Source organism: Vitis riparia, chromosome 7, assembly GCF_004353265.1.
Source record: "Vitis riparia cultivar Riparia Gloire de Montpellier isolate 1030 chromosome 7, EGFV_Vit.rip_1.0, whole genome shotgun sequence".
NCBI lineage: Eukaryota > Viridiplantae > Streptophyta > Magnoliopsida > Vitales > Vitaceae > Vitis > Vitis riparia.
This window is the reverse complement of record NC_048437.1, coordinates 2,252,011-2,265,782: the sequence shown is the minus strand read 5'-3', so window position 1 is coordinate 2,265,782 and position 13,772 is coordinate 2,252,011. Positions and strand designations below refer to the sequence as shown.

Below are 13,772 nucleotides of genomic sequence, written 5' to 3'. Positions count from 1 at the left end.
ATATAAAATTAATTTAATTTGATTTTTATTTTCTTATTTTTGATATATAATAATAATAAAATTATTTTTTAATAAAATAAGTTATAAAAAATTATAATTATTCTAATTATATAAAAAATATATTTATTTTAAAAATATTTTTTGGAAAAATGTTAAAAAGGAATAATTAAACAAGACAAGTCGAAGACACAGGAAATTCATATTCTCGTTCCACCTCATCTTTTTTTTTTTTTAATGAGATAGGGATGCTGATAATTTTAAATAAATGTTTATTTTAAATAATGTAATTAAAAAAAATTTAAATTATTATTTTTAAGAAAAGTTAAAAAAGAAAATTAAATAGAAGCCGAAGAAAATTAAAAAAGGGTTTTGTAGTTGTTTACACTCGCACCCGGAGAAGAGGGAAGAGAAAACGAAACGATGTCGAAGTGGGGAAAGAGGAAGCAGAGCTACGCCTCAGACGGCGACTCCGACGACCACGCGTCATCCAAGAAATCCTCTATGAAAGACTCCGATGACCCCGACAATATCATCGTCTGCGAGGTTTTTTATTTTTTGTTTTATTTTATTTGATTTTTTTTTTTTCATATACATTTGACTATATATGTATATAATTGTATGCCGGTGTTTAGATTTCGAGGAACAGGAGGGTTTCAGTGAGGAACTGGCAAGGGAAGGTTCAGGTGGATATTCGAGAGTTCTACGTCAAAGATGGCAAGCAAATGCCTGGCAAAAAAGGTACTTTTCTTCTTCTGATGGATTTTCTATGCGGGTTTTCATTTTCCTTTTTTATTTGAATTTAGTTGTTTCGGAGCAGAAATTAGAACCGTTTTGCAGAAACATGACAATACAATTATCATGATTATTATTTTTATTTTTATGTCGGTTTTCATTTTTTTTAGGTTTAGATTGTTTTATATTATTTTTATTTTTAAAAGTGGGTTTCCAATTTTTGGTTTCATTCAGTTGCGTCTGTGGTGATTATCGAATTTGCGCTTTGGTTGCCTTTGGGCTTTAATTTTGGCTGATCTTTTCTAATGGGACTTTTTTTTCTTCTTCCCCTTCCTTTTTTTTTTTTTTTTTTGCTTTGTGGTTTTCATTCTTAGCATCTATTGGGGTTTATTACTTTGCTGGTTTTCATAGTCTTTCTTTTTTATTGTTCTAATGGAAGCTTTAATACAAACAAAATAATCCATGCAAAGATAGACAAGGTTTTAATGTGTTTTGATCAATTATGCTTACATGCACGGATGAGAGAGAATCATCTCATTATACCATGGGTAATATTGCAAAGGACAAAAACATATACAACTATTGGATTATTTTTTTTTGATAAGTAAGCACAATTCATTAAAGAGGCTAAAAAACCTCAACGTATACAAGGCGTATACCAGGCAACAAAGGCCCAAAACAAGCAAAAAAACCAAAAAAACAAACCACCCCTCAACTGGAGGCCAACCACTCTAGGAAATCTAAAAGGGAGAGCGGCTCCTCTTCCATGTACAATTTAGCCCAACCCCACATATTACATACAAAAGAATATTTAAACCTCTGAATTGCTAAGTCCCCCCCCTAAAGGCTAATCTATTCCTTTCCTTCCACACCGTCCAAAAAATGAATAACGGAATGGCATTCCAGAATTTTTTCCTTTTTTTCCCCACATAACCCCCCCCCCCCCCCCCCAACTAAATAAAACCTCCTTTACAGTATTAGGGAACACCCACTTGACCCCAACTAAACCCAACACAAAGTCCCAAAGAACTCTAGCCACTGTACAATGTATAAGCAAGTGATCCACACTTTCCGCTTCTCATGCACACAAAAAACACCTATTCGGGAATATACAACTATTGGATTATTGAAGTATCTTGTCTCTCTATCCACCACGTATAGTTTTTATAAGTTCGTCTTCATCTTATAACCTTTTCCTTTTATGACCTTTAATATTTATAGAGATATTCATAATAACATTCCTTATTCTATAAGAAAATCTAATATTATAATAAATTATCAACTTAAGAAATATTTTATACAATATTCTTTACAAAAAGGAATGTATATTAATTAAGAATTCGGGGCATTTTCCAACAATCTTTACTTTGGATCAAATTCCATTAAGTCAATCTTCCATCTTTCCATGATGCACACTTTTTGTGTCACATCCCTAAGAGAGAACAATTGACTACTCCTTTAATTAAAATTCCTTTTGTCATCCTCTTGCACTTTTAACTAAAATTCCTTTTGTCATCCTCTTGTGTGCTCTATTCTCTTTGATTCTTCTAGAAATCTTTAACTTGGGTTTTGATACCAGTTTGTTGTGTTAGCGAAAACTTTAATGCAAACAAAACAATTCACACAAAGATACATGAGGTTTTAATGTGGTTTAGCCAATCATGCTTACATCAACGGATGAAAGATAATCATTTCACTATCCTATAAAAACTATTATAGATGACAAAAATAAATACAACTATTTGGTTCCTGAAACATCCTATGTTTCCCCACTCCTTGTATCTATACCCTAAACCACGAGCCTCTTACTCCACTAGGTGTTTCCCATTTTTCCTCACATTTCTATCCATCTTATAAAGTTTTTACAAATCTATCTCTAACTCATGACCTTTTCCCTTCATGACCTGTAATATTTATAGATATATTCCTAATAATTTTCCTTATTCTATAAAGATATATAATATTACAATAACATGTCAACTTAGGAAATATTCTATACGATATTCTTTGCAAAAAGGAATCTATGCTAATTAAGAATTTGAGACACTTTAATGTGTATTGATTTGTTAGCATTTTACAAAGAGCAACAAAAATTATACAAGTTTGACTTTCTAAAACAAGAAAAGAACTTCCATGCTAACAAAATGGTTCCTTGGTTGACTGAGTCAGTGTGTGAGCGGATATGGTGTTTTGATTTTTAAAATCAGATGGAAAATCCCATTTGTTAACCAAATTATATATATTTAAAAAGAACATGTATGTGTGTGCCATTATGACCAATTCGCATAAATTTTACATGGTTTGTGGTGCAATATATATAGTGAAAATGCTTATAATATTTTAGGCATAATAATGAACTGGTATAGCATAACAAGTGACACATTTATATTTTGGTGATATGCTTGATCAAAATGAAGCTTTACGTGTGGAGACTTGGAAGCTATATAGTGAAACTTAAAAATCTACCCTTTGCAAATATTAGTACTGCTGGTTTAATAACAAAAGAGAATATTTAGAGACTTAAGGGCTGTAGCCTGTAGACAATGTTCCAGCATGACCACTTAACTTAAGAATGAGCCATGATGTGTGGTTTTAAGGAGAGCTCATGATAGATACTGGAAGGGGTTCTATTACTGTGGTTTAATCTGATTGGGCATTTAATAAGATTTCATGATGGAGCATCAAGATTAAGGTTGTGAAGGGCATAGGATTGGAATTCACAAGAAGTGCTTGTAAAATTCCTGCAGTACTGGCATATCTATTTTCCAATAATTTTTATTTTCTTGAGTTTCATACTCTTATAGTTTCTGCTTGTAATCCACTGGAGTTCTGAAGGTCCTTTTGGCTGAAAGTTTATTATACTTCCCTCTTCTTATTTTCTAAGACTTTTTAGTATGAGTTAGTGGCATCTTATTGGGTTGCAAAGTAGTGCTTAGTGTTTTAGAAGTTTTCTCCTTATGAAATTTGAATTCTGAAATAGTTTTTATGTTTTGTCTGTGCTGCTTTTAGAATTTTTCTTGACTAGTAAGTTTTCTAATCTGTAGCTAAATCCAATCTTCCCAAATTAATTGAGATGTGTAATTTGATTATTTAGCTTTGACGATTTGGGGCCTGTTTATGAAGGTATTCTCACTTCCACATAACGTCAAAGTTCTCAAAGTATTCTTTGTATTTTCAATTGTTGCTCAAACTACTGTTGTTGAATATAATGTATTTATAGTGTATAATCTTTCCTTGTTAATATAGGTCACATGTATGGTAGTTAGGACTCCTAGCCTTGTATATATATATATTTCTCAATTGTAAGTAGATATTACATGAATGAGAATTAAGGTCTTTCTTCTTTATCTCTTTCAACATGGTATCAGAGCCAAGGGAGAAAACCTAATTCTTTCCAGTTTCCCGTGTCATCAACTCCGGGAAACCTTCCGATGACCGTGTTTCATTCCGGTCACCTTCCCCATCTCCCAATACTTTCCGGTCAGTCGGATCGTTGTTAGAAAACACTCACCGCCGGCGAACTTTTCCGGCGACGTCTTTTTCCGACACCGACCATACCAGAAGGAGCGCCTGGAGGAGATCTCCAACTTTTGTGAAGGCACCGGAACCAAAAGATCATCCACGCGCCGTCCACGCGCAATTTTCCGTCCGGCGACTGCATCTCACGCGTCGGCGCGTGAGGGCACGTGAAGGATTTCCTGGCCACGCGCCTCCTCCTCTAGCCTCGCCTGACGCCGACTAGCCTTCCTTCATCCCTGGTTCTGCCATCCGAGCCCTGCACGTACCTCTTTTGGGGTTTTTTGCCTCCGCCGACCCTCCAAACAGTTTTTCCGGCGAGCTTCGGCTACTTTTTCTCCATCCTAATCCCTGCACGTGCCTAAGGAAGTGTTCTTCTACCTTTCCGGTGGTGCCACGCCGTGATCTGAAGCCGTCTCCCTTTCCAGTGGTGCCACGCAGCGATCTGCAACCATATTAGGGCTCTCTTCGATCCAAATATACATCATTCTCCAGATAAGTAGATATGGCTACTAAAAATTCCATTTTTTCCTCTGTTATATCTGGATCTCCTATGATTACTTTGGAGAAATTGGTTGGCAGTGACAATTATCTTTCCTGGTCTGCCTCTGTTGAACTTTGGTTTATTGTAAAAGAAAGAAACAACTAAAAACACTTCAAATTTGTCTAAAATCCAATCTGTTGTTAGAACAATTTCTAAAAAAACTATTTTTTTATCAAAAGTTTGTTAAACATGTTTTCTGTTCTAAAGAACTTGAAATTATTTTCATGAATAGTTTCCAAACAGGGCCTAGTTTTCTCATTTCATCTTGCTCTTAAAAACCCAGCTCTTCTTCTTATTCTTATCTTTATTTCATCTTTTTAATTCATAGTACTGTTAAAATCACAATTTAAGTCCACAACTTGTGATCATTTGTTTTGTTTTGTTTTTCTAATAGCCTGCTTTTGCTACCCTTAACCACTTTCCACGTTTAAGCTTTTGACCTAAACACCCTGAATCCTGAACTGGTTGCTTTTTAGAAATTTCAGTAGCACATTGTTTTGCCTTTATGAATTTCAGCTACATATGTCATTGTTCCTATGTTATGCTACTCATGTTATGTCTGTAGACCCTAAACAGTTTTTATGATTTCACAAACCAAAAACCAATCAACTATTTCAACAATGGTTTTGTTTAAAATTCTGGATCTTATATTTTGGCCCATTATCCACAGTAGTAGGGAAATCTTTACCCTCATCTGGCATCAACTTTGTACCAAACAAGCCTTGAAGAATGAGTGCTTACAATTGCAGTAGTGTCTAACATAGTTTTGAAATAGTATGACAAGTCTGAGAAGAATGATTCCGACTAGGAGAAGAAGCATTTCTGAGGAAAATTATTAGTTGTGTATATTCATGCGAGAGCAAGGCAGAACTACAGCAGGCCTCCATGGACAGGCTGTCAAATTTTATCTTAAGCCTGATAATGGAAAGGAATTTGTTCAGGATGGGGGGACCTAGTTTTGGTATTGACAAGATTTTTCCTTTGACTTTTAGTCTTGCTACTTTTTGGTGAGTTATAAAGAGCTTATTTTTGTCAGTCCCAAGATTATTATATGGTATCAAGGTTTAGGTATAACATGCAAGAATTTTCTGGTGAAGAACAACCTGAACTACTACTTGATTAGTTCATCCAAGATTTCACTTAGGTGAAATATTATTTTCTGGATGAGCTATGCACAAAGTTGTGGTTGAACTAGCTAGTACATAGTTTCATTTGGTTGACATGGCTGCTTCTCTTGCTAAAATGGCTTAAGCAAAATTTGAAGTATTTGAAACTCCATTGGAATCCTGTTATTGATACTATGGATCTACTTAATAGAAGAGAGTGGGGATCCCCTTGTATGCTGACAATAAAAATTAAGTAGTTTTGGATTATGGCAAGGCTCACTATGTTTTTTTTCCCTGTATGGGTTCTTTTATTAGTCAGTGTGTTTCTACAGACTTAGATAAGTAAATCCTCATCTGATCTTTTTTAGTTGTTGGGCCAAATTCTTCATTTGATCCTCGTTTCATAGCAGCACTAGGGCTTTTTATTCTTTTTTTAACTAGTTCTGGATTATGGACTGGATAATTCATCTTCCTATATGGATTCTCTAATTAGAAAATATCATTTTAAGTTTACACATTTTAGATATTGGGAAGTGAGGTTAGTAAGTCGTGGAACTGATGGATTGCTTTTCCTATGATCTCCTTTCATTGCAAAGAGGGAAGCCATGGCTATAGTTCCTTTACAAGTATATGCATGTTCTCTTAGTTTCATATTAGAATAAAGGGCTTATACTGTTTGTTTGGGATGCTGTTCTAATTAGTTCTGTTAATGGCACTCTAGGCATTGCATAGGTGATTTGCATTACATGGAGAGGAGAAGGATGAGAGAATCCTTTAAAAAAATCCCAAGCTTACTATTGAAATTTTGAAATCACTATAATTATGTTTATTAATGGTTGGTGATTTTAGAGGGTTTTCTTCCCTTGGCCCCTAGTTAATATTTCATTTCTTTGGTAGCTTTGATATCTCACATGCATAGAAAGGTTTGCCATTTTTAATTTTAATGTGATACATTGTTTATTTGTAACTGACAATGAAGTAGAGTTTTAAGAAAGCTCTCATATTAGAATAAAGGGCTTATACTGTTTGTTTGGGATGCTGTTCTAATTAGTTCTGTTAATGACACTATAGGCATGGCATAGGTGATTTGCATTACATGGGGCATTTGGAAGGAGAAGGATGAGAGAATCCTTTAAAAAATCCCAAGCTTACTATTGAAAATTTTAAATCACTATAATTATGTTTATTAATGGTTGGTGATTTTAGAGGGTTTTCTTCCCTTGGCCTCTAGTTAATATTTCATTTCTTTGGTAGCTTTCATATCTCACATGCATAGAAAGGTTTGCCATTTTTAATTTTAATGTAATACATTGTTTGTTTGTAACAGACAATGTGTGTAGTTCCAGCGGGATGGTCTAGCCAAGAGAGCTTGTTCGTAGTTTTCGTAGTGTAGTTTCTGGTTTTTTTTTTTATTGTTGTTGTTTAGTTTTATCTTTGGTGGGAGGATTCCTCATCCTTCTCTTGTACTTCTTTTTTCTATCAATATATCTATTTGTTGTTTCCTATAAAAAAAAAAGAAGTAGAGTTTTAAGAAAGCTCTCATATCAATTTACTTTGTCATGTCTGGAGTAGCTACTTTATGCTTGACTAAGCCTTGTTTAAGAGTGCTTCTAGTAGGGCCAAAAGCGTTTCCTAATTTTTTTTTTTTTTTTTTCTAATAGGCAAACATAGAGTATGTATTGAAAAATGTCGATAATGAAGGTCACACCCTTAATACATTGGGAGTAGACAAAGGGTGCTGAAAGACTATAAGGAAACAAAAAAATTAATGGTTCCTTATATAATCAATGAAAAGAAACAAGGAAACATCAACATCTAAATAACCTCTAGATGAGGGAAACAAGGAGCAAGGGTTGAACCAATCACCCTAACCCATTGAACATTCATTTTACACTTGCCAAATAGTTCAAAACAAATTTGGAGGGATCAATCTCCAAACCTTACCTTCTTTTCTTCCCCCCAAAACTCTCCTTTCGCCTCGATAAAGTCTCTCTAACCAACTTAGGAAGCACAAAAGAGACTCCAAAAAGCTCCACCACCAATTGCCATAAACTCCTTGCCATGCCACAATGGAGAAAAATATGGTTAACTGGCTCCTTGTTGCTTCTACACAAACAATACCAGTTAGCTAGAGGCCTTCCTCATCTTCTTAATTGGTTCATCATTAAGATCTGCTCTCAAACAATCTCCCAACCAAAGACACTTTTTTAGAGGCCCTCGAACTTCAAACTTCTTTTATTGGGAAAGAAATTGCAAAAGAAGCTTCCAAAGAACTAATAAAAGATGGTACAATATCAACTAGATGTACTTTGATCTTGGCAATCAGTCTCAAGCTTATGAGTTGCAACTACAACTTGGTGAGATATGACAAGGAGGAGACAACATCACCAAGTATTTCAATTGTTTGAAAAGGCTATGGCAGTACTAGGAGAAAGCCTCTGAGAAACAAGGAAAGGTGATTCAAAGGTCTCATGGGTGAGAAGAGTTTCAAAGTGGAGAAAAAGGTTTTTAAGGTCAAGTTTGAAGGCATCTATGGGGGGTCCTTGTATCTCGATTATAGAGAGGCTGCAAGGAAAAGCTTTTTTGGTGGCTTTTGAAGAGGAGAAAGTCATTTGGGTAATGGAATAGTTGAAGAAAGCTGTGGAGTTGGTAGGATATCGAGCTTTTATTTGAAAGTTTAGGGGTAAATCGAGGGCACATTTATTGGAGGTTTGTTTCAATAGCAGAGGAAGATTCATTAGAATTATGGAGTTCGTTACAAACAAAAAAACTACTTCTCTGATTGTGCCTGAAGGTGTCAAAGGTTGAGGATGGGAAACCTTAAGGAAATCGTTGTCCTTAATGTCGGAGTGCTATTTTCTTTTTGTCAATGGAATAGAGAAGGTAGAAGTAGTGATGATGAACAAGGGTGGGTATGGGATGGTGTAGTGGGAACCATTCTTATGCTAAAGTTGTGGAAGAGGAGGATCCAAGGAAAGGAGATCTCTTGCCAGTTGGAAAGTGGGCTAAGGTTGTGATCTTTGAGTGCCAAGGAAAAGTTCAAGATTGGGGTATTGTTGGTAAGGCTCTTGCGAGAATGATGGGGGCGAGGGGAATGATCTCCATCAATCCTTTTACAAATTACAAAGGCGTTTTCTTTGTGGACTCCGTTGAAAGAGCAGAGTGGTTTCAAGAGCGAGGAAGATTGGTATTGAGAGGAGGAACAGTTTTTTGTTTGAGGAAATGATCTCCAATAGAAAATACAGTGGTTCTTGGAAAATTCAGGAAGGGTTGGATAGAATTACGGGGTCTTCCATTCCATCTATGGGATGAAAACCAGTTAAAGTTCATTATGAAGAATTGGGGGAAGGTGACAGAGGTGGATCGAGACACCTTAAAGCTCGTAGATTTGTCAAAGGTCAAATTGAAGGTGGAGATGAACCTAAATGTGATGTTGCCAACACTATTGGAAGTGATAGATGGTGCTTGGGTTTTTACAGTAGTAACATCAGTTATCAGAGGGGAAGGAGAAGGGTTGCAGTGGAGGACTAAGTTAACTCGTTGCAGAAGCTAGTTGCTTTCAATGGGAGTTGATGTGCTGAAAGATTCTTCACAGGAACTGAGGACACATGGCGGGGCAGAAGAGAATTTGGGGAACAACTGCCACCCACTTCCTCTTGTCTCACATATCATTTCAAATTCAAATGGGAATATTAAGCGGGCTGATGACTTAAGGGAGAAGGAAGCCTGTGTAGAAGGAAACTTAGGCCCATCTCGGAGGAAAAACCCAAGCCTGTCCAAAGCCTTTTTCAATGATGGACTTAGGTTATTTGAGGGCGAGCCCAGTGCAAGTAGGGCCTATTCCAAGGAAGACCCACTTCACGGTTTAGACCTTGGGCCATCTTTTTCTGAAAAGCAAGCCCTTTTGGCTAGCCTTAAAGACAAAAGCTTGTGCTACAACATAGGTAACTCGCTGAAGGTTTCTCTCCCAAGGAATCTTAGCTCCTCTCTCCATGTGTCGAAGCCTCATGTTAGTCCAGACAGGAAGTTGGGCAGTAGTTGTGTGAGAAGTTTGCCCCCAACGCCCTTCCTTGAGAAGCTGCCAAGCTCTTTGGATGGGAGCGTCGTTGCGAGTGCAGAAAATTGTTTTCAAGAGAGAGAGCTTTCTTCAAAGGCAAAGATTTTCTTAGGGAGAGAGAGCCAGAGCTTATCCCTTATGGAGAGATCAAGGCAGTCAAAAGCTCGAGGGTCGATGGAGGAAGCAGAGGGAGTTTCGAGCCCTTGTTTGGGGGATGGCCCAAGAGGGGTTAAGGTTAGAGGGGGTGCTCTTCACTGTAGGTGATAAGCCCAAGTATAGACTTCTACTCCATTCTCTATGGTTAAAGGCCAGACTTTAGAAAAGGCTTTTGAGCTTTCTTCTTCTCCTTTATCCCCAGTTGCTTTTCTTTGGTCCCTGGGTCTTTCTGTGCTTTCTTCGATCCTTCCTTTGAGCTCTTCGGATTGTCTTTTGCCTTCATCGGCCAATCCTTCAGGGTCTGAGAAGTTTCCTTCAAGTTCATTTGGGGGTTGTTCCTGTCCCAAAGGTGTGGTGTCTCCAGTAAGCAAGCCTAGCCAAGAGTTAGAGGGCGTTTCTTTTCTCAGGTTACCTCAAAACAACCCTAGTGGAGTTTCTTCCCTAGTGAGGAGTCTGTTTGTGGAGTTTGGTCCCGCTCAGTTGGAAGATTTCCATATTGAAGGCATCTCTTTTTTAAAATTAGCTTCCATTAAATCGGTTTTGTAAATGTTGCAAATCAAAATTGTCAAATATAATGAGAGTGGAGCTCAGATGGCCAAAAGCAAAGGCAACTCTATGCAACAGGTTTATTCCAGAAGGAAGAATAGAATTTCTTCTATTGCCCCTAGGCTTCTTTAGGTTTTTGGGTTCTTTGGTATTTTCTGGGTTTTTTCAATAATGATGAAAATCATCGGTTGGAATATTAGAGGTCTTGGTTCTAGAAAGAAAAGAAGGGTCATGAAGGATTATTGTATTTGTCATGAAAACTCAGATGTGGTTCTGTTGCAGGAAACAAAGAGGGACTCTTGTGATAGGAGGTTTGTGGGTAGCGTGTGGAAGGTAAAAAATAAAGAGTGCGAATTCTCCCAACTCGCGGGGCGTTGGGAGGAGTGGCAATCCTTTGGGATGCTCTGAGGTTTAAGTGTTTAGAGGTTGTTCTAAGGTCTTTCTCTATAACAGTCAAGTTGGAGTCAAAGGATGATAGAGCTTTCTGGTAAACTTCGGTCTATGGTCCTAGTTTGTCTTACTCGAGAAAGGATTTTTGGTTGGAGCTTCAAGATCTTTCAGGCTTAACTTTTCCAAATTGGTGTGTTGGTGGGGATTTTAATGTTATAAGAAGAATTTCCGAAAAGTTAGGGGATTCTAGGCCAACTACAAGCATGAGGGATTTTGATGACTTTATAAGAGATTGTGAGTTAATTGATCCTCCTCTTAGGAATGCATCCTTCACCTTGTCAAACTTGCAAGAAATCCCTATTTGCAAAAGGTTGGATAGATTCCTATTTCTAATGAGTGGGAGCAAGGTTTCCCTCAAAGCATCCAGTTTGACTTCGGATCATTGCCTAATTGTGTTAGACACCAACCCTTTTAAGTGAGGGCCAACTCATTTTAGATTTGAAAACATGTGGTTGATGCATTCTGGTTTGAAAAAGCACCTTCAATCCCCAAATAATTCCAGCGCATTATTATTCCAAACTCCACATTCCAAAACCTACCGAACCCAAATGTATCTAATCAACTCTTGACATAGATTTGAGCTTGGTCTCTTGTAAACAAAACATGCCTTGCCCTTTGAGACCTAATAAAATATTTGATGACCTTTCTCTTGCTCTTTGACATTCCAGGAACAAAATTCTCTTGGCCTAGATTGCCATCATAATTCGCAGAGTATTCCAATTTCTGCATTTCCCTTTCATTGTGAGAGAATCCTCCCATAGTGTGCTTCCTCGAGGCATTCAGTGTTGTCTTTCTCTTAGCCTCAAACTTTCTCAATAAGGCCATATTCTCCTGTTAAATACCTTTCGTTGACCTTTCCTAAAGGTTAAAAGCATTCCTAATAAAGATTAAGCATTAGGCAAAAATTGTAAAAACTGCTTTAAACACATTAAGAGTGGTGCTCCCAAGAGAAGCACCTCTTCTCTTGAAATAAAAAACATGCAGGGTACTAAGATTCAAATAAAATGTACACACATCTAGCATATTCTCTCTCTCAAAAAACTCTTCTGTTTTTTTTTTTCTCTCTACCATTTGGATTCTCTCTACACAATTGTAAATGAGAGATCAATGAGAGAACATGGTTGAATTACAAATCTTCTTATATCTCATTAAGTTTTTAATTATTAAATCAATGATTGTCTTTTATTTATTAAGTTAATATGTAAAGAAGAAAGGTTTTTTTTTTCCTCTTTGGCTATAATGAAATTATTCTCATCATGCTTGTTTTTTGTCAATATTGATTCTTTTTAAGTCTCTTGAAAATTTTGTTGGCTTAATAAAACAATTTTTATTTAGTTTTTTGGATGATATAGATACTTTTTTTGACAATTACAATATGCTCACGCTCACATACGCATCACCAAAATACTTTTAAGTGAATTTTAAAGGGACTTGTCTAGTTTATATATCCAGCTAACTGCTTCTCCATACAAGCGCTATAAACTAAAAATACACTCAAACAAGCCCTAAAGAGTTTCCATTTAAGTTTTTGTATGTGTATAAACATACTACAGTTGTGAAAGGGCTTGGGTTGATTACATCTGCATAGTGCAACTGAGAAATTTCTTTAAAATTGGATTTGCATTTTGATTGATAAATGAAACCTGCAAATTGATGATGGCTATGTTGCTCACTGTTTCAGGTATCTCACTAACCATGGATCAGGTAAGCATTTGTTCCCTATTTTTCTTGTTTTCTTTGATGGCTGTTAAAGACATTTTACCATCTTGTGTTGTGTTGTGTAGTGGAATGTTCTTCGAGATCACGTCAATGAAATTGACGAGGCAGTTGCTGACAATGCTTAGGGTGCTAGCATATTGTGGCTTCTTGTTGATATCTACTATAGAAATGCTGTGAATGCTGGATTGTATTGCCCTGTTTTTTGGCCATGAGAGAATGGTGATGAATTTGAGTGAGAAAATGGTGTTCATGTTTTGTACTTAGGATTTAACCATACTAACTATACTCTTTTCTGGTTTGGAATTGGGAGTAAGTCTGCTATAATGGAAGTAATGTGATGCTTTGCTCTCATTTATCACTCAATGTGGAACATCATAACTTCCTTGTATGATGTACGATACCTTTTATTCATAATGTTATATTAAATGTAGTGGTCGCGTTATAATACTTATAGTTTTAATATGTTTTAATGTTGATTGAGTAGGTGAACATGTAATTATTGTAACTTATTTATGAGATATTGTTTTATGATGTTTATTAATTGCAATAAATCATACATGAATATTTTATCAATAAAAAGTTTTGTCAAATACCATGAAATTATAGGTGAAATGCTCCTAAGATTTTGATTAGTTTAACAATTGCATGTCTGAATAAGAATGTTGGAAATTGACCATAAATAGATGTGCTTTACACTTCTAAAGATGGATTCATATAATTTTTAAAATTAATGAATGTGTTTTTATGTTCTAATCAAATATATATTTATATTTTAAAATTTTAATTTTAGAAATTAGGTTTTTTACGACATCATGTTAATCATGAGTAAAAAAGACTCATTTTGCAAAATTAACTACCAAACAAGTTTTTAATTATTATTATTGCTTTTATTGATACAATCAAATTTGTTTTTTGTTTTTTAGAATAGAAAACCATTTTACAAAAT

At 35.9% G+C, this 13,772-nt stretch overlaps 1 protein-coding gene across 1 annotated transcript; it reads left to right on the top strand.

The window, feature by feature from the left end:
- Positions 1-375: 375 nt before the first annotated feature.
- Positions 376-13,189, top strand: LOC117919244 (RNA polymerase II transcriptional coactivator KIWI-like). The gene is made up of 4 exons (XM_034836377.1): positions 376-543; positions 633-738; positions 12,789-12,811; positions 12,892-13,189. The coding sequence occupies exons 1-4, from the start codon at positions 421-423 to the stop codon at positions 12,949-12,951; spliced, it is 312 nt and encodes a 103-aa protein (XP_034692268.1). The 5' UTR covers positions 376-420; the 3' UTR covers positions 12,952-13,189.
- Positions 13,190-13,772: the final 583 nt, after the last annotated feature.